The sequence below is a fragment of the Rhinatrema bivittatum genome, chromosome 1 (genome assembly GCF_901001135.1).
Source record: "Rhinatrema bivittatum chromosome 1, aRhiBiv1.1, whole genome shotgun sequence".
Classification (NCBI taxonomy): Eukaryota; Metazoa; Chordata; class Amphibia; order Gymnophiona; family Rhinatrematidae; genus Rhinatrema; species Rhinatrema bivittatum.
This window is the reverse complement of record NC_042615.1, coordinates 773,060,623-773,080,639: the sequence shown is the minus strand read 5'-3', so window position 1 is coordinate 773,080,639 and position 20,017 is coordinate 773,060,623. Positions and strand designations below refer to the sequence as shown.

Here is a 20,017-nt window from a genome sequence, read left to right as displayed (position 1 = left end):
GTTTGACAAAGTTCCTCATGAGAGGCTTCTAGGAAAAGTAAAAAGTCATGGGATAGGTGGCGATGTCCTTTCGTGGATTGCAAACTGGCTAAAAGACAGGAAACAGAGAGTAGGATTAAATGGGCAATTTTCTCAGTGGAAGGGAGTGGACAGTGGAGTGCCTCAGGGATCTGTATTGGGACCCTTACTGTTCAATATATTTATAAATGATCTGGAAAGAAATACGACGAGTGAGATAATCAAATTTGCAGATGACACAAAATTGTGCAGAGTAGTTAAATCACAAGCAGATTGTGATAAATTGCAGGAAGACCTTGTGAGACTGGAAAATTGGGCATCCAAATGGCAGATGAAATTTAATGTGGATAAGTGCAAGGTGATGCATATAGGGAAAAATAACCCATGCTATAATTACACGATGTTGGGTTCCATATTAGGTGCTACAAACCCAAGAAAGAGATCTAGGTGTCATAGTGGATAACACATTGAAATCGTCGGTTCAGTGTGCTGCGGCAGTCAAAAAGCAAACAGAATGTTGGGAATTATTAGAAAAGGAATGATGAATAAAACGGAAAATGTCATAATGCCTCTGTATCGCTCCATGGTGAGACCGCACCTTGAATACTGTGTACAATTCTGGTCGCCGCATCTCAAAAAAGATATAATTGCGATGGAGAAGGTACAGAGAAGGGCTACCAAAATGATAAGGGGAATGGAACAACTCCCCTATGAGGAAAGACTAAAGAGATTAGGACTTTTCAGCTTGGAGAAGAGACGACTGAGGGGGGATATGATAGAGGTGTTTAAAATCATGAGAGGTCTAGAACGGGTAGATGTGAATCGGTTATTTACTCTTTCGGATAGTAGAAGGACTAGGGGACACTCCATGAAGTTAGCATGGGGCACATTTAAAACTAATCGGAGAAAGTTCTTTTTTACTCAACGCACAATTAAACTCTGGAATTTGTTGCCAGAGAATGTGGTTCGTGCAGGTAGTATAGCTGTGTTTAAAAAAGGATTGGATAAGTTCTTGGAGGAGAAGTCCATTACCTGCTATTAGGTTCACTTAGAGAATAGCCACTGCCGTTAGCAACGGTTACATGGAATAGACTTAGTTTTTGGGTACTTGCCAGGTTCTTATGGCCTGGATTGGCCACTGTTGGAAACAGGATGCTGGGCTTGATGGACCTTTGGTCTGACCCAGTATGGCATTTTCTTATGTTCTTATGTTCTTATGTTCTAGTTTTCTTTATCTTGGGATCCCTGAAGAGAGGAGATTCTAGTTGGAAACAAGCAGTTCCCGATGTTCTTCGGATGAGCAGGAAGAAGGCAGCCAAACTTCTTTGCAGTTTTTTTTTATTTTTACAAAAAATCTTCCCCAAAATGAGATAAACAACAAAAGGTCCTGGCCTCAGGGGCACCACCTTCCTCCATCCTCACCGAGGGTGTAGAGGTGTAGGACTTCCCTAAAATGGGCAGCTCCAGACACAGGGCTCTTCACGTCCTGTGTCCAGGAGATACATAGGGGGTTTCACCAGGCTTCCTAAATTATAAAGTCTCTTAAGTCCAAAAATCAACCAGGGATACAAACCCTTACCCACCAGATCCATGACCCAGCTTATTTATTTCAGTGTTTTATATAACGTCATTCCAAAAGGAGATCACAATGGTTTACAAAGTCAGCTTTAGAATTCCTGCAGGGTTTGCTGGAGTCCTTTGAGCAGGCCCAAAATCCAACTTAGAAGAACTCCACATGCCTCCTATGACGTCAAAAAAAACAAGCTACACTGCCCCCAGAGTTCTCAGGAGAAAGATGCTTTAAAGAACCTCTCAAAGGAGATGGCCATTCCAGCACCCTCAAAGGGAAGGGCTGTCCAGAATGATACCTCCCCCCTCACTCACTAATCTATATGGATTTTCTGAACCAGGAATTACGCAGGGCTTAATGATAATGTAAAATAGACCCTACACTCACATTTGCAAGTACCTTGCATCTTTTGCAACACAAAATATCCATCATGCACATTGAGAAAGTGCCATAGATGAGAGGAAGCCCTTCTTATCTTCCTTTTTACAGCTCTGTACAGAGATATTGCAGGCATTAAAACATATTGCCAAACACGGCATGCACGCATCTGGAGATGTCAGCGGAAGGATACCATTAACTTTTACACTACCCCACTATAAAACAGCTGTATACTGAAGACAAATATAGCATGATGTGTATCGACACTGTGATCTTTGCTATACTTGATGGGAACCTTTGAAATTATTTAGCTGTGCCACCTTTATGGACACAATACATAATATAAATTATGTTGATGTCATTTACTGATGGTCATTGCCTGACTGACCAGAAGAATGCTGACATCAGCAAGCTGTAGATCAACCAAGCCAAACATCAGACTCCCCTTCCTAGCCATCTACTGGGAAACTGGTACATGTGCTGGAGGACATGTACCAGATCCTCCAGCACATGTACCTCCAGCACATGCTGGAGGTACATGTGCTGGAGGATCATCAACGCTCAAAACTCTTGATTGTTGGGCTTAACAAACATTGTTTAGGAGCCCACTGATAGGACAGTGAGAGTAAACAGGAATGTTGGATTTAGAGCAATTTAAAATGTTTAGCACAGCACGTATTAAATATTGTTTTCCTTTGTATATTTTCCAGGGTGAATTAGGAAAATTTTGTAAAATGTGGTTAACCCAAGACAACCAACAGGAAACCCTCCCTCCAGGGTATTAGCCAAGACACATTATCCCTTTGCTACTTCCTCAATGGTTGCCAAAGGACCCGGGGAGCACATAGAGCTTGTTTAATTATTTTGGAGCATAGGACAGAAGATGTGCTTTTGATATGATCTTTGCCAGGCATGCTGATGCAGCAGATGCTATTTTGTTTTTTATGTACTTGTGTGTGCCTCAACTTTAGCTGTTCAGCACTGTATGCTGCTTGCTTGTGTTTCTGTCCTTTGTGCTACTCTGTGTGTGCTGTGTTACAGTGTTTATTTTGGGCATGGTCGGCTCCTGCATAAAACGGGACATAAGAACATGCCATACTGGGTCAGACCAAGGGTCCATCAAGCCCAGCATCCTGTCTCCAACAGTGGCCAATCCAGGCCATAAGAACCTGGCAAGTACCCAAAAACTAAGGCACTCGCCACTCCCCTGTTAAATAAGTCTATGTATTCTACCTTTACTGTTTAACCCTTTCTTCTTATCTAACACTGCTACTCCTTCTTTCCCCTACCTTTTCCTTCTGTTTGGCTCCAGTGGATGCTTAAATAAATGCACTGAGTATCTAATGGATACCGAGCGCTTTTTTTTTTAGATATAGAGCTATATATGCTATGGACTATCTAATATGGTTTTTCGGGGGTTCTGCACAGCTTTATGATGAAACAATATGGAACACGGGTTAATTTGTTGGGTTTTTTTTTCTCTCTTTCTGCCTCCATACACCTTACTGGTTATCCTGTTGGAGAAGCCATAGAAAACAATGAGGACGGAGCACCAAATCACCATAAAATGCTGTCAGGAATCCATTTTGGAAGGGGCACTTTTTCTCTCCCCCATCCCTTAAAAACAAACACAAAACAAAACACCTTTTCGGGCGGATTTTAAAAGCCCTGCTCGCGTAAATCCGCCCGGATTTATGTGAGCAGGGCCTTGCGCGCTGGCGCGCCTATTTTGCATAGGCCGCCAGCGCGCACAGAGCCCCGGGACACGCGTAGGTCCCGGGGTTTTTTGAAGGGGGCGTGTCGGGGCGGGACCGGATGACGCGGCGTTTCGGGGGCGGGATGTGGCATTTCGGGGGCGGGACCGGGGCGTGGCGCCGGCCCGGGGGCGTGGTCCAGGCCTCTGGACCAGCCCCCGGGTTGGAAGACAACGCGCCAGCAGTCTGCTGGCGCGTGTAGATTTACGTCTGCTTCTCGCAGGCGTAAATCTAGGGACAAAGGTAAGGGGTGGGTTTAGATAGGGCCGGGGGGGTGGGTTAGGTAGGGGAAGGGAGGGGAAGGTGAGGGGAGGGCGAAAGAAAGTTCCCTCCGAGGCCGCTCCGATTTCGGAGCGGCCTCGGAGGGAATGGAGGCAGGCTGCTCAGCTCGGCGCACGCAGGCTGCCCAAAATCGGCAGCCTTGCACGCGCCGATCCAGGATTTTAGAGGATACGCGCGGCTATGCGCGTATCTTATAAAATCCAGCGTACTTTTGTTTGCGCCTGCTGCGCAAACAAAAGTACGCGATCACGCTTTTTTTAAAAATCTACCCCTTTATTTCCATTTTCACAATACATTGTAATCTTGCCTAACTTATGTGGTGTCTGAGCAAGACTGATGAACATGTGCTGGACAGTGCGTCCCTGTGCATAAGGCACATCTCACTACTACAGATGTGCAAGGGCAATGAAAATGAATTTTTTGGGGGAAAGATGGGAATGTGTAGTTAGCGACTGGATCTGGGATTCTTGCTTAGTAGGGAGGCCCTCTCCTCAGTCCCAGCCAGTAGCATGCCCGCCTGCTGTCAGCATGAGTCCCAGCTGTGTCCACGTGCTGCGTAGCACCAACTACACTACAGCCCAAGGACTCACTCCATGATACTCCATTTTATGACTTGTAAGCATCAGCCCTCTATCCAGCAATAATTTACTGTTTTCAAGTAAATTATTGACATATTTGAATCTTTACCCTGTAGTAGAACTAGATATCTACTTAAACTACTACTACTACTACTAATAATAATCACTTCTATAGTGCTACTTGATGTATGCAGTGGTGTACAAGCCACATAAGAGACCACCCTTCCTCAGTAGAGCTTGCAATCTTATTAAAATAAACATATAGGGCAAAATTGAGAATTTCATTTATTAATACTTAAATCCAGTAAGGCTGTCAAGCAGGATAATCAGGGGTTAAGATTCAAAAGCAGCCTCAAAAAGGTGAATCTTTATAGACTGGATGTGAATAAAGCAAGAGAAAGAGCAGTGCAACAAGATGGAAAGCACAGAGTCGGAATTAACATTTGAGGGCACAGATAAGGGTGAATTACCTGATGAAGAGAGTTCATGAAGAGAGGTATAGGAAGAGATAAAAGGAGAGGTAGTGAGGAGCGGCAGAATGAAAGCTTGTATAGGTGAGTAAGAGAAGCTTAAACCATATGTAGAATCAGATAGGGAGCTAATATAGTGACATGAAAAGAAGGGTTACATAGGTACAGTAACTATGGCAAAAGATAAGTCAGGCAGCTGAATTTTAGTTAGATTATAGTGAAGAGAAATAGTTAATGGGAGACCTGTGAGGAACAGGTTGCAGTACTCTAAGTGGGAGGAGATGAGAGCGTGGATAAGGGTTCTGGTAGTGTGTTCGGAAGGGAAGAGACTGATTTTAGTGATGCTAGAGAGAAAGAAACACCACATTTTAGCAGTTTTTTGAATATGTATAGAAAAAGAGAAAGAGGAATTAAAGAATACCCCAAGATTATGGGATGAGGAAACTGGGAAGATGACTGTTAGCCACAGAAAAAGGAAAAAGAGGAAGTGGGTTTGGTGGGAAAGATACACAGTTCTGCCCTGACCATTCTGAGTTTGAGGTGGCAGTGGGACATCCAGGCAGCAATGTTAGACAAGCAGACAGATTTAGGATTGGATTCCTGATTACATTTCTGGTCTAGAGGGGTAAATCTAGGAATCATCAGTATAAATGTGATATTCAAAGCCATGGAAAGAATTCACAGAACCATGGAAGTTATTACAGAGAGAGAAGAGAGCCAAGAACAGAGCCTTGAGGACCACCAACTGACAGTGAGATGGCAGTAGAGGAGGAACCATCAGAGGACACACTAAAAGTGCAATGGGAGACGAAAGAAAAGAACCAAAAAAGATGGAGTCCTGAAATCCAAGACAGGATAGAGTATCAAGAATAGGTGGTGATCAACAGTGTCAAACAGACAGGTAAAGACCTTTGGGGCTGATTTTCAAAGGGATAGGCGCATAACCCCTGAAAACCTGCCCCAAGCTCCCCCTGCGCGCGCCGAGCCTATCTTGCACAGGCGTAGCGGCTGTCCGTGGGCAGGGACAGAGGTGTGACGGCGGTCCGGGGGCGGGGCCGAGTGCTCCGGCACAGGGGCCTGTGCCAGGGCAGGGAGTCGGCGTTCCCTCCAAGGCCTCTCCAATTCGGAGCGGCCTCGGAAGGAACGGAGGCAGGCTGCTCGGCTTGGCGCGCGCAGGTTGCACAACTGTGCACCCCCTGTGCGCGCCGACCCTGGATTTTATAACATGCACGTGGCAGCGCGCGCATGTTATAAAATTGGGCATAGATTTGTTCGTGCCGGGTTGCGCGAACAAATCTGCGCCCTTGTGTAAGTTTAAAGATTGCCCCTTTGCTTTTAGCCATAAATAGGTAATTGGAAAATTTGGCAAGGGCTGTTTCTGTGGACTGTAGAGGATGAAAACCTGACTGGAGTGGATTGAAAATGGTTTTAGATGACCAAATGTTAAGACAGCATAGGTTAACAGCATGTTAACCTAGGAGTAATAATTGACAATGAAATCAACCTCAAACACATATCATTGAAAGTCAGAGAGGGGTACGCAAAACTAATGGTCCTTAGAAGGCTAAAACCACTACTAACCCAAGCGCACTTTCGAACTGTTCTTCAAGCACTTATTTTCGCTAGCACAGACTATTGTAACATACTCTTCCTTGGATTACCACATTCAACACTAAGACCACTCCAAATATTAGAGAACTCTGCAGCAAGAATCCTAACTGGAAAAAGCAGAAGGGACCACATCACTCAAACTCTTGCCGAATTACACTGGCTGCCAATCGAACAAAGAGTACAATTTAAAACACTTTGCACAATCCACAAGTTAATTAATGAAGAAAATACTGACTGGTTAAACACTGCATTAAGACTACATGTTCCCCAAAGAAATCTCAGATCAGCAAATAAAGCCTTACTAACCATACCCTCTGTAAAGACAGCTAAACTGACACAAGTAAGGGAGAGAGCACTGTCATTAGCCGGCCCTATATTATGGAACTCAATGCCACCTGAAATAAGACTAAAGAGGGATCTAAAACTTTTCAAAAAAAGCTTAAAAACATGGCTTTTCAAAAAGACTTTTCAAAGTGAGAATGGGAAATAGGTGGTACTAAGAAACAAGAAAAGGACTTATACACACAGGCAAAAGTCACCTGAGAACATATGTGTGTTTTTATTTTTATTTTATCACACTTAAGACTTACAGTATACCGCATCTACCGTTAGCTCATAAAGAGAACTTTAATACACTTTACATATAGCTTATAATATCGAATCATGTATCTGAACAACTACGGCACCCTCTGGTTAAAGTAAAATCCATTTCGAACTTATTTATGTGCCTATTTATAAACCGTTGTGATGGTATATCACGAAACGATGGTATAGAAAAGTTTTAAAATAAATAAATAAATGTTCACGTGGTTTGGATGAGAAACGGAAGAGAGATTGGATGCCAGTTAGCAGGGCAAGTAGGGTTCAGTAAGAGTTGTTTGAGATGTCATTACTGCAGGTTTTACAGTGGTGGTGGCAGCTGCAGTGGAACGTGACAAAATGAAAATGTCACAGAAGGCATTACTTCAGAGGAAATAGAGCTGAGGAACTGGGTGGGAATGGGGTCAGAGGAACAGGAAGATAATTTGGAAGAAGAGAGAAGAAATTTCCTCCCCTGAGATTTCTGAAAAGTAGGACAGGGTGGCAGGGGCCAGAGAAAGGGGAGAGAAAAAATGGGGGAGGGGGGAAGTAGAGGTGACCTGGTTGAGAACCTAAGACTAATTGTGTGAAGCTTGTCATGGAGCGGAGTAGCAGCCCAGTGACTACCACTGCAGGCAGAGAATTCGAGAAGCCAGGGTTCAAATCCTGCTGGAACTTCACCTTGCATTACTTCAGGTACAAAACTTGGATTGTAAGCCCTCTGGGGATAGAGAACTACCTACAGTACCTGAATGTAAACCGATGTGATATCTCAGATCGAATGTCGGTATATAATAAATAAATAAATAAATACAATTGTACTTCAAGGTAATTAGCAACTGTTACAATTATTTTCAGTATGACATCCTCAATGTTCAAAGTGTATAACGTGGATCCCGAGGAACCCCTATTTTATTTTATTTGTTGCCCAAGCAAACAGGAAAGGGCCCTCCCAAGATTGCATAATGTTTGGATTGAACATCAAAGCTTCAGATTTTGTAAAATTAATTTTTAACCCAGCAACCCATTGAAATTGCACAACTAGGCTTACGACCTGGGGGAGACTATGTTTTGGCCGATCTACAAAGAGTAAAATATCATCGGCAAACACGACTATTTTTTAACAAGTGTCCACCTACTGAGATAACCCAAAAATCTTTCTCCTGTCTCAATTTTATAGCCAATGGCTCTATTGCCAATATGAATACAAAAGGAGAGAGAGGGCAGCCATGTCTAACCTCACATTGTATCTGGAACTGGGATGAGGGAATGCGCTCGGGATTTTGTACAACACTGTCAGCCAATGTATGGCCACTGAAGTAAAAATTCTCCAAGGCCCAAAATATGAAATCCCATGTTAAGTAATCAAAGGCCTTTCCAGCATCCAGGCTAAGGATCATCGCTTGTTTGCTTTGCTGCTGCCGTAGGGCTGCAATCAGATGTCGCACATTTCTAATCCCGTGGAGCCTCCTAACAAATCCCGTTTGGTCATCTTTAATCAAATGAGACAGGACCACACTAATTCTATTTGTTAAAACCATGGCCAAAATTTTCATATCAACATTTATAAATGAAATAGGGCGATACAACCCAACCTCGAGTGGATCTTTCCCCTTTTTAGATAATTTATTTATTTGTACAATTCTTCTATACCGTTGTACAGAAACATGTTTCTATCACTACAGAGTACATAATAGCTAAAACCAAATAAAAACATTAAAAAAAAAAAAAAGACATCAATCACTGACTGATTTACATCTGGTGGGATAGCTTCCCATCTAAGTAAGTCATTTTAAAAATTGACTAAGGCAGGGAGTACTGGAAACTTTTAAGATCTTGAAAAACTTTGATCCCTATAAACTAAGACTCCTGTCCCTATAAACAAGACTTTTTTGATAATTCTTGCTTTTTACAATTTTACTTTCCCTTTTTACCTCACTGACCAATATGTCTGACCCTGGTCAAAATGCTACGATTTACTGCATCAAGTTTCCTTTTATCTGACTCAGTTACTGCTAAATGTTATAGTGTTATATGTTAAACTGTTAAATGTTAACCTGTTTTAATGTTAAATTTCTACTGTCAAATGTATTTGGTTGTTGTACATGTAAACCGGGGTGAAGGCACTTTGCCATACCTCGGTATAGAAAAACCTTTAAAATAAATAAATACATAAATAAATCAATCCCAAGCTATCTATTTCTTCTGCCTTCCCAAGCTTAAGGTCCTGAATAACCTGAAATATTTCCCTGTCTCTAACCGGCTGATTTAATTGTTCTACAGGTGCTTGGGATAGGCTGGGCCATTGAAACCTTTTGTACTTCCTCATCTACATCCTTATGATTGTATAGCTCCTGGTAGTATTCTAAAAAACTATTTGTAATGTCTTCTAATGAATGTTTGTATCCACCCCCTTTATCTTTGATTCCAGTAATGTATGAGCGAGGTCCCTGGAAAAGGATTAAGTTTGACATTAGCTTGCTTGGCTTGTTACCAAAGCAATAAAGCTGATTTTTGTAAAACCTTCAAGATTTTGCTCCTCTTTGAAATAGCAGGTGATTTAGGACTGAACGGGCCTGCTCCACCTCATTTTTATGTTGGTCTGACATATCAGCCGTGTGCTTAGCTTGATTGTTTTCAATGTCTTAGTCAGTTTCAAGATAACTGCATTTAGAATTCTGTTTACCTGAGTCACGTATGCTATGATATGTCCACGCATTTTACTCTTGCCCGCCTCCCACACTGGAGATACAGATATGTCAGGGGAGTTATTGGTTTCTAGATATTTGGACCATTTACCTTTAAGATACTCATGGAAAACTTCATTTTGAAGTAATTCCAGGCCCATTCTTCAAGAAAATGACGTATGATAAGAGTTTCCCAGATCTAGTCAAAATGAAACAGGAGCATGATCAGAGGCAGATTGTTCCTATCGTGGACTCCTGAACCCTAGAGAAGAATCTTTCAGAAATTAAAAAATAGTCAAGTCTTGAGTATGTTTTATGTGGATTTGAGAAAGACTTCACACAATCCAGGGTGAAGAATCCTCCAGATATCCAACAACCCTGCTTCTTTACAAAGAAAATTCACTCTCTGACCTTCATCTCTCCTCCTGATCTCCTTCGCAAGTTTGCAATCTCTACTCAGATCCATCACAATATTGAGATCTCCTCAACTAATAACGTATACTCTGGGAAACTTAACTTGGCTGTTATTGCTACAAAAATCATGGGAATATATATTCAGTGCGTAGAGATTACAAAGGGCTATTTTTGTCTGTACAATGTACCTAGCACAATTACATACCTGCCCTCATCATCCTGGCGATGGCGATCAACCTGAAAGGGCAGTTGCTTATGAATTAATATGGCTACACCTCTTTTTTTTTTTTTTTTGCTAGAGTACGACCCAGTCACGCTTTAATTTAGTGTGTTCCACATCTGACAAGTGTGTTTCCTGTAGAAAAACAATCTGAGATTTTATCTGCTTAAACATAATCAGCAGCCTTTTGCATTTCAGAGGCGAATGGAGCCCATCAACTTTCAATGTTCTCATCTTAACCCTCCCTATCTCCCTGTGATGTTAGCATAATACTGTAGCCATATTCCATCGGGGTGAATCGCCTCTGAAAACTTGGTATATCCTGGATATCTCCCAGCCAGAACCTCCAGGTAATAGCATGGCATCACATATAGTTATAGCAATAAATATTAACCCTTAGTGTCTGAAAAATAAAAATCCATGTTAATCTTAGCTCTCTCATGGACTGACATACACCTCCCAAACCAAACATCCATTCACACACACACCACCCATTCACACTCTCACCAAAAGCAAATATTAGAATTATCAAAAAATATCCCCCCCAACTTGCTCCAAGGGACCACAACCCCCAACATCACCTCTCTCTGTGGGGTGGTCGCTAGCAAGTTACCCTATCATTATACACAGGTACAGGTATAAACTGTAATGGATTTCATCACAAACTGATCCTGAAAAACAATAAAGAACCAAAATTGTGAGCATGTATTTACATATGCCACATTAACCTGCTCAGGTGTCTAACAAATGCTTTTAGAGACTGGAAGCATAAAGTTTAATTTACCCAAAACAAGGAAAAAAAAAGTTGTAATATTTCACTTCCAGTTAAAAATTATTCTTGAAGCATATCTGCTTTAGATTTTTTTTTTTTTTAACATAATCAAGTACTTTTTTCTTTTGATCAGATGGTTAAGACCATTCACATTAAAGCTGATGACTTTCAGGGAAACAGAATTTCCCACCATAATGGAAGTACTAGCCTGAAGAGTAGTTAGGATCAGTATATAGATAGTTCAATTGGAGAGAGCGAGTACGTTGGGCAATTCTATGGCAAGGAAAAAGATAATTCAGTGGAGGAGAACGCATATTGAAAAAGTAACTTCCTTCTAGAAAGGGAAACAGGATACACACACACATACATACACACACACACAAACAAGTCTATATAGAAGATAACAAAAGACCTGTGGTGTTGCAAAACGATGAAACAAATAGGATTCTGTGAGTAAACAAATGGCAACAGAAAGTGCTACACTCCCACCACTAGAAGCTTAATGCTTAGCAATAACCTTCCATAAAACACATTACCGCAACATTAGCATCTGTAAAGAACATAACTGAATATAGAGTTTTGGTCACTCAAATGCAAAAGTCTGGGAACAACATACAATGCAGTGTAAGTGAAACATGGAACAGAAAATATAAAAAAATAGTAGACCAAAAAAAAAAAAAGATTAAGAGCTACTAGGCTTGTTTGTATCAACCAATACTAAACATTGCAGAGAATAAATTTGCTTGCTGATCAGGCACAGAAAACTGAAAAGTAGGATGGAGTCCTCAAGACTGAAGGCTTCAACTCAGGTCATGGTATGGACCTCTTTCGCAGTAGCAATGTATGCCTCAAGTGTTCCAGGATTATCATAAAAGAAGGTGAGGCAGTTATGTGTAATGGACCCAAGAAACAAAGTGGAAGCCAATCCAAATTGCTGATGAGCGAAGAAACAAAGGTGATCGGTGTAAAAGTAGCTTTTATTGGAATAAGCCCAATATGTGTATTGCACATTCGAGCCGGGTATAGTAGCCTATATTTGGCTCAAAGGTCCCTCAGCTGTGGTCAAAGCACCACAAATCAAGAGCGTTGCTGGGCCGTAGATTTGTCTAAGTCCGGAACATAAAAACCCTTCTTGCCATCATGTTTCAGTGGCCTTTTGTTTTGCTGCCATTAGGAAGTGAGCGCCTGGGGATACCATAGGATCTTAGTCAACAATAGGTCTCAGATATTTTGTGTTCAGAAGCAGCCTTGATGGAACCATGTGGGCCTTTCTATTTCAAAGGGCTTACTGAAATGAATGTGCAAAATCTTCAGACTCATGGATTCCAGAAACTGAATCATATCAGAACATTCTGAGCCTTCTAAAATTCCAAGTATGCAATTTTAGAGATCTTCTGTTGCATTCAGGAGAGCAGTCATGACTCATTTGCTCCAAAATCCCATCCAGAGACTCAAGTTATCCCTTGCAATGCTTACCTCAGTTTTTAAGGAAGTTAATCGATCTACCAGTCTTGCGACATCATTTTTAATCTCCCAGGTCATAATGAAATGAGCTTCTATTAGTCCTCGTAGACTGTATATCACAGCAAGCACAGAGTCCAGTGCCTCTCCTTGTTCTTTTGTCGGCCTGGCCTTCTCCAGCATAGGAAGATCAATCTTGGTATGTTTAGTGCCAAAAGGAGTTCATGTATTGCATCTCAGGTTTGGTTCCTTTAGTGACAGCCATCATAGAAGACGTATGGAGCCAAAACAAAACCAGCAAGCCCAGTCAGAAAGGTAAATAAACTGAAAAAAGGCACGGTAAGGAGAAGCAACAAAATCAATGTGCCATCTTGAGTGAGCTCAACAGTATCCCCCCCCCCCCAGCTTCAAATTTTTCAGCATTTAGTTTAAATTTAGCTAACCATATCAAATTGGCAACTTAAAATAAACAGTGATTAAACTCTGAGGCTGTCTTGCGAATATACGTATATGTATATATATATTTGCATTTGGATAACCATGTTTGAAATTATGGGGCTTGGCACTGTCACTTTTAATTCTTCGATTTAAATAAAATGTTTATATAGGGGCCCGGGCATGGACGTACATCAACTTGACATAATCAAACTTCTGGTTTACAATAAGGCCCAGAAACATAGTATTTATCATCCCTGATGAAAAACAAACTAGAGTTCTGATCCAGGTTTTTCTCAAGTCCTTTAACAATTTGAAACTCAGTTTCTGAATGATGCAGTTAGCTTCAAAAGTTGAATAAAGTAAATTGTATCCTCTGTCAAAGATTCAGTTTTAGCACAGTATGGGGATAAAAAGTAATTATGAATTAATGAGTGGCGTATATTCTTTTGTCCATCCATTATAACATAGCTGCAGAAAAAAAAAAAGCATCAAAATGACTTTACTAGAACAAAATCTAGCCCATCATATATTGACAAGTGTCAGAGATATAATTTATTAAAAGCTACATACTTATAATTAATAACCAGTCAGCTGGTGATCAAAACAGGAAGGTGGACCAAAGCTGTGACAGATTCCATCCTTCCTGGAGAAGAAAACTCCAGCAAATGCATATTACAGAAAGAAATGTTACTAATACATGCTTTCCTCCCATGATTTAAGGTGTTTTGACAGCTTAGAGAACTGCCCAAAATACAGATTGCAAGCGAGATTCCTATTGCCGACTGAAAGCATCTTCCCCGGACATTTCAGACCGCTACAGCAGTGTCAAAAGTCCCACCTCCTGAAGACTTGGAAGGACATCAGCATTTCTATATCACAATCGTGCACAGGCACACATGGTGCATTCCACTTTCAAGAGTTTCTATGCAATCTGAGATAAACTACGCCAACGTGCCATGTGAACACAACAGTACTTCTTATTCACAAAAGCTCTCACAGTTCAAACACTGCTTCCACGAAAGAACAGAACCCCCCAACACAACATATATTATTAGCATGACGCCAAACATCACACTGCCCTGGGAAAAAAAAAAGGAATTATAAAAGTTAGGAGCCTGTACTGCTGCTCTGTCTTGTTGCATCTGTGCAATGAAGGCTTCCACTGCAGGCTGACTGGAAGCTGTGCGCGGCTCATTTTCACCCCTAAATTATTGTTTTTGAAACTGTAGATCTTCTGACATTTAGCTGTGAAAAATGTTCTGTCGTGTTAAACGTGGTCTAGTAAATAATTACACGCTGCTGCACCCAGACGACTACGTTGTTTTATGGCAGACTAATAAATGGATGTGTGGTGTGAATGGTTTGGGCATGCTGCAAAATATCAAAAGAGGTTTTGCTGTATCCGAGCTCATTTTTCATGTGACAGGGTAGGATGACCCACCGTGCCCAGCGCTGCACGTCACTGAGAATTTATGGTAAACAAAAGTTAATAAAACAGGAGCATCAGATACAGAGAAGTCCCAGGAACAATCCATCAAAAGAAAGAGCACAAAAACAGCCATCACACGGAAAGCTCAGGGGAGCAGAGAGGAGGAGGAAGATGATGGATCCAGGGAACCACCACTAACATCTGGGCCGTGATGCATTTGTCAAAGAGAACGTACCTACCTGAGGAGAAAGGCCAAGAGTTACTCTGAGAAATGCAGGATCAGCACACAAACAGAGCAAGCGTGCCCTCATATGGCTGGGGCAGAAGGCACAGCACGCTTTACTAAAACAATGCTGCAAACCTCTCAGGTTTTCTTGATGCATGCTAAGAACGCGCATAGTAGTTTTCTGCACATGGCGGATCTGTTACAGATCTTGTTTACCCTAAAATCCCATTGTTTTAGTCAGAAAGCACATGCGTACGACAGGCCTCAAAATGCTGCGGGATGAAACAAAAAGGCTAAATTTTACAAGCAAATGCAGGGCAGGTAAAAAGAGCGGAATGTGTGTGTGTGGTGGGGGGGGGGGGGGGGAGGAGGGTAAAAAACAACAACAAGAAAACCAAACTCCTACCTGACGTGGCTGTTCATTCACTCGCTGGGGATCCGATTTTACTTTGTTACTTGGGTGATTGGTAACTTTGGTTACTGGCTGTTTGAAAATAGATGCAGTTTGCCTTATTGGTAAGGTTGTATTCAAGTCTGGTTTGCCCTGTAAATAACAAACAGAACCAATGTATCCCAGCGTGAAACATTCGAAAACTGGAATTCTATCCAGTGCCAAAATCATCTGTCTTCTCCATGTCATGCATAAGAACTGCAAAGCCGTGCTTTGTGGGCTGCTAGCAAAGGTACTCCAAAGACTGCCATTCTATTTCCTGCACGTTTCCTTTCCACTGAGGACAATCGGGGCAGAGAATTCCCTCGGCCTCTGATCTGCATGACTTGGGTTCACTGCCTCCTTGTCCTGACCTCTCAATGCTTGCATTGCTCTGTGCTCTGCTCACGTTCAGTGAAATACAAAAACACAAAACGGACAAAAATAAGCGCTTCCAGAAATGCCCCTCACAGGTTCTAGATTTTCTAAAAGATATATTGGTTTGATTCCAACGTTAGATCACTTTTTTTTTTTTTTTTTTAATTGGCCACAGATAAGTTTTAGGAGCAGGAGAAACCTGTGTGGGTTTGCAAATGCAACATTTGGCTCGGTGTCTACAAATGCTTCACAACAACATAGCCCCATTGCCTTTGCCCCATTCTCCCCTCGCACCCACATGACTTGCATATTCATTTTTTTATGATGTATTTGATTCAAAGTATGAAGCGATTTAATAAGCAACATGTGTGCTAAAAGAAGAGGGCAAGTTGCCAGGCCATTAGTCAAGCAGACAGCAGCCTTCACTGCTGTGCAGGAAACCCATATTTGATTTCCAGGCTCAGATCTTGATCTTTGGGCAGCTAGTAGCTCCACTGCAAAGCTGAAAGGGAGACCCTAGCATACACTCAGGAACAACTACAGACTAATCTAATGGCGCAAGTGGTGATTTTTTTCACCTAACGTTTTTGCTTGGACAAGTGACAATCAATGTGGTTGCTGGGCTACTCAAAGACTACAATGCTGAACCTACTATGAAAAAAAACTCCCTAGTGATTTACACATAAGAAAAAGTCTGTTATCATCTGATGACTCCAGAGCTCTTGTTTTAGTCACTCCAAAATTGGAATGAAATAACCAACAAAAATTAACTATATTCTACTGTGAAAAAAGTATAAAATTTATATTAATGTCTAAATTAAAAGCAGCAGTAGTATCAATCAGAGAAGAGGAATTTTTCTTCTCTCCTGTTAGTAGTATAAGGCTAATATCAAGGTGCTACTCTGGGGATCAAAATGGGACAGGTATGGTGGAAATGAGGAACAGGCCCTAAAGACCAAGAAAAAGTAGTGGTCAGGAAAAATATTTTTACAAAATAGAGCAGAACAAAGTCTATTTTTTGAAACAAAAAATGAGGAAAGGACCTTCCAAATATAGGATAGTTGGCCACCTTAGCCATCACTCTCAATTTCCCTTGAGATCTGATAAGATCTGTTTTTTTAAACTAGATAGATATCTAAAACCTGTTTATTCTTGAGCCAATAAGATCTCCTCATTTAAATACAACCTACTACAAGAAGCAGTGATAAATGGCACAAGTGCCAAAGTGACACACCTAGCCAAGTCTACTGCCATTTGACAAATACAACTCCACTTTCAATATGAATTAAGAGCCAATAACAGTGATACTTCATGGCATATTAGCTCAAATCGATTGATTATTATTATAATATGGCTTGCATCAGAGATCAACAAAGGTAGTTTGTGATGTCATACTTGTGACGGAATGGTCTGTAAAAAAACAAAAAACAATGATCCGACAAAAAAAATCTGAACAAATCAATCAGCATAAAGATACTGATGACCATGTTTTAACTGAATATTACAACACTTTCTACATATCTGACCAGCTCTAGCTTTTGAACTCATGTATCACAAATTATTTATTTATTTATTTAAGTTTTTTTATACCGATTTTCCTGCATAAAATGCATATCAAACCGGTTTACAATGAAACAGAATGAGCAGGAAGTAAAATTCCTTAGTCTAATACATTTAAACATCAATAATGAAATAATTTTAAACAAAGCAAAAAGCTAAATAACATTAATAAAAGTTAAATTATTAACATAAACATAATTATATTAGAAGGAGCACAAATTATGAATTTCCTGCCATATTTAAACAGCAATACTTAAACAAGATTGTGTTTTTTGTGTTTTTTTTATTCAATTGTCAATTAAAGATACAAATATTTAAATACCTAGCAGGCTTCAATAAAGGACCAGAAAGGTACATTTTTCCATAAATTGAAAAGTTTAGCGACAAAGGGTCAAAGGAAGAACTCAAAAGGAATGGGAAAGAATGAAGACTTTTTCACCAAGAGTATGGTGGCCATCTGAAAGTGACTTCCTGTGAAGGTACAGAAAGAAATAAAGCATGCATGGAATAGGCACAGGAGGATCTTAACGTGGAGAAAAGGAGACCACAGATTAAATAAGAACTGTGGTGGCACTGGAGAAAGGTACAAATGGGAAAGCTGGTGGGCCAAGGGGGTCCTGTTCTGCCAGTATCTTCTTTGTTTCTATAAAGAAGCCCCCTTTAATTTTATTTTGATTTTACTTCTCCTCCCAAGGAAGTGTGTATATATATATTGGGGGGTTTTTTTAAAGCTACTCTCTGTGCCACCACTCTCACTATTATGATTTTTTTGTTAAGTCGGAGAGCTAATGTACTGACCCCTTCAAGTTCTGATAAATGAAAGTATGGAGATAATATAATAGCTTAAGACTAGACTCTTGAACAAGAGACTTTCAAAAACACGGAGTGTGGCAATAATTGTGCAAAAGGTGCACAATTTCTATTTAAAACAATACAAAAGCCTAGATAACACTTCAAAAAAGAAAGCAGAGTTAGTTAAACGATTCTTAGAGGAAGCAATCAAGGCAGAAACAATTTGATTTTCAAAAACTACATAATATTGCTACTTTAAAGAAGTACCAAACGTGTTCTCTCGAAATGAAAATACTGCGCACTACTTACCCTTTCCTCTTTGAAATAAGCTAGCTAATACTATCCTATCAAAGCAAACTTCAGTACCTTAAGGAGGAACAACTGTTGCAAAAGTAGTGACATCAGTGTTTGTAAAATGTAGGGACAAAAACCAATGCAGAAAAGCACTGTGATATCACTACCTATGCAATAGTTCCCCCTATGACAGTACAATAATTCCACTTTAATATTAGTGTACTGTGCAATGGACAGTAATCATTCCTAGCCATCCAGTAACATCTGGCCAAGACTAAAGCTGTTACAGCACTAGCATGCAAGAGCAGCTCTCTGGACAATGGGACTGGCATGCAGGGATTGGTTACCTCTTGCTGAGTACAGATCCCCGATACAGAGTGGTCTACCATGAAACTGAACATTTAGACACATATGCCGAAGGCCCTCATCATCATCATCAAAGCTCCAACTTGTGCAAAAAGCATTGAAGACCTTGCCAAGCAGTTAGCTTTTTGTGGAAATGATAAGTCCTCCCTTCGAGGAATCAAAGCAACTGAGGATTGCTTCAAAAAGGGCACAACTGTCAGTGGATCCTTTCACAGACCTGGGGCCTTTAGTCTAGAAAAAAGGGCTCAGTTTAGGGCAGAGAGTTGGGCCCCCTTTGGCAAAGCTGGTGAGGACCCTTTGATCAACCCTGCCTGAACAGATCAAGCCAACATTCTTGGAAAGATCTCCCTTTGCAGCAGAACTGCTTCTGAACCCATAAGGTCTAATCAACTTATTATTCAAAAGCAGCACCAGGCATACGAGAGAAACCATGAAAGCAGCTAAAATAGCTGGCCTGTTCTAATAATGAAAAGAAATATCTTCAATTTCAAAACCTCTCACAGCAAAAAGAAAAGAAAAAAAAATGGGAAGGAGATCAATGTTTTTGAGAAGCAGAAGCCCAGTAGTTCACATTAACATAGAAATAGAAGTTAATTATGTACTCTCAAAAGACAGAGAAAATTTAATTACATTATCTACTGGTGTGTTTGGTTGCTATTCTGGAGTACTTGATCTGGTCCTTGGCCGGAGCAGGCTGATTGCTAGCCTATAAGTACCTTCTGTTGATTACCTATTATTGAACAAATGAACATTTTTCTGTGATTCTTTGAATGTCAGAGGTTCTCTTCCCTTCCTCTAACATGAGCAAATTACTAACTAAGCTAAAGCCAACTCCTTTCCTTTGAAAAAAACAGTATTTCCACAAGTAACAAAAACCCTGAGGTCCATATTCAGCCACTGGCCGGCTAAGAAAATTAGCTGGATAAAGTTATCCATTTAACTCAGGCAGGATATTTGTTGCTTCTCCGGCTACTTAGCCAGATAACAGGCCCTATAGTGGAGTGTCCATGCCCCGCCCTGGAATTATCCTGATAATTTTTAGATAGATGAAGTTAGCCAGCTAAATTCAGAACAGTCAGACCGGCTGGATTTTTAAATCCAGGCATTTGTCTGGCTAAGTGCCAAAACTTCACCGAAATATGCGCTAATATGAACCTCTATTTCACGGAGGTTCTTCAATGGTCACCATCAGCTTTACATTGATAGACCATGAAAGTGACTACAGAGGTGGAGTCAGACGCTTTTACAGGCTAGCACTTTTCCTGTTTTCCAAAGCACTTTGCCCTTTTACCCTTTAGATGAAATCTGTG

The 20,017-nt window shown here is 40.8% G+C and overlaps 1 protein-coding gene across 2 annotated transcripts in view; it reads right to left on the bottom strand.

Annotated features, from left to right (window-relative positions):
* MBD2 (methyl-CpG binding domain protein 2) overlaps positions 1-20,017 on the bottom strand; it is a 205,561-nt gene that overhangs the window by 93,082 nt on the left and 92,462 nt on the right. The window contains exon 3 of one of the 2 annotated variants that reach the window (XM_029579948.1): positions 15,294-15,431. The exons of the other annotated variant lie outside the window; for it this stretch is intronic. Coding sequence (XP_029435808.1) covers positions 15,294-15,431 — 138 coding nt within the window. The remainder of the gene's footprint in view (positions 1-15,293; positions 15,432-20,017) is intronic. 2 annotated transcript variants of the gene reach the window in all.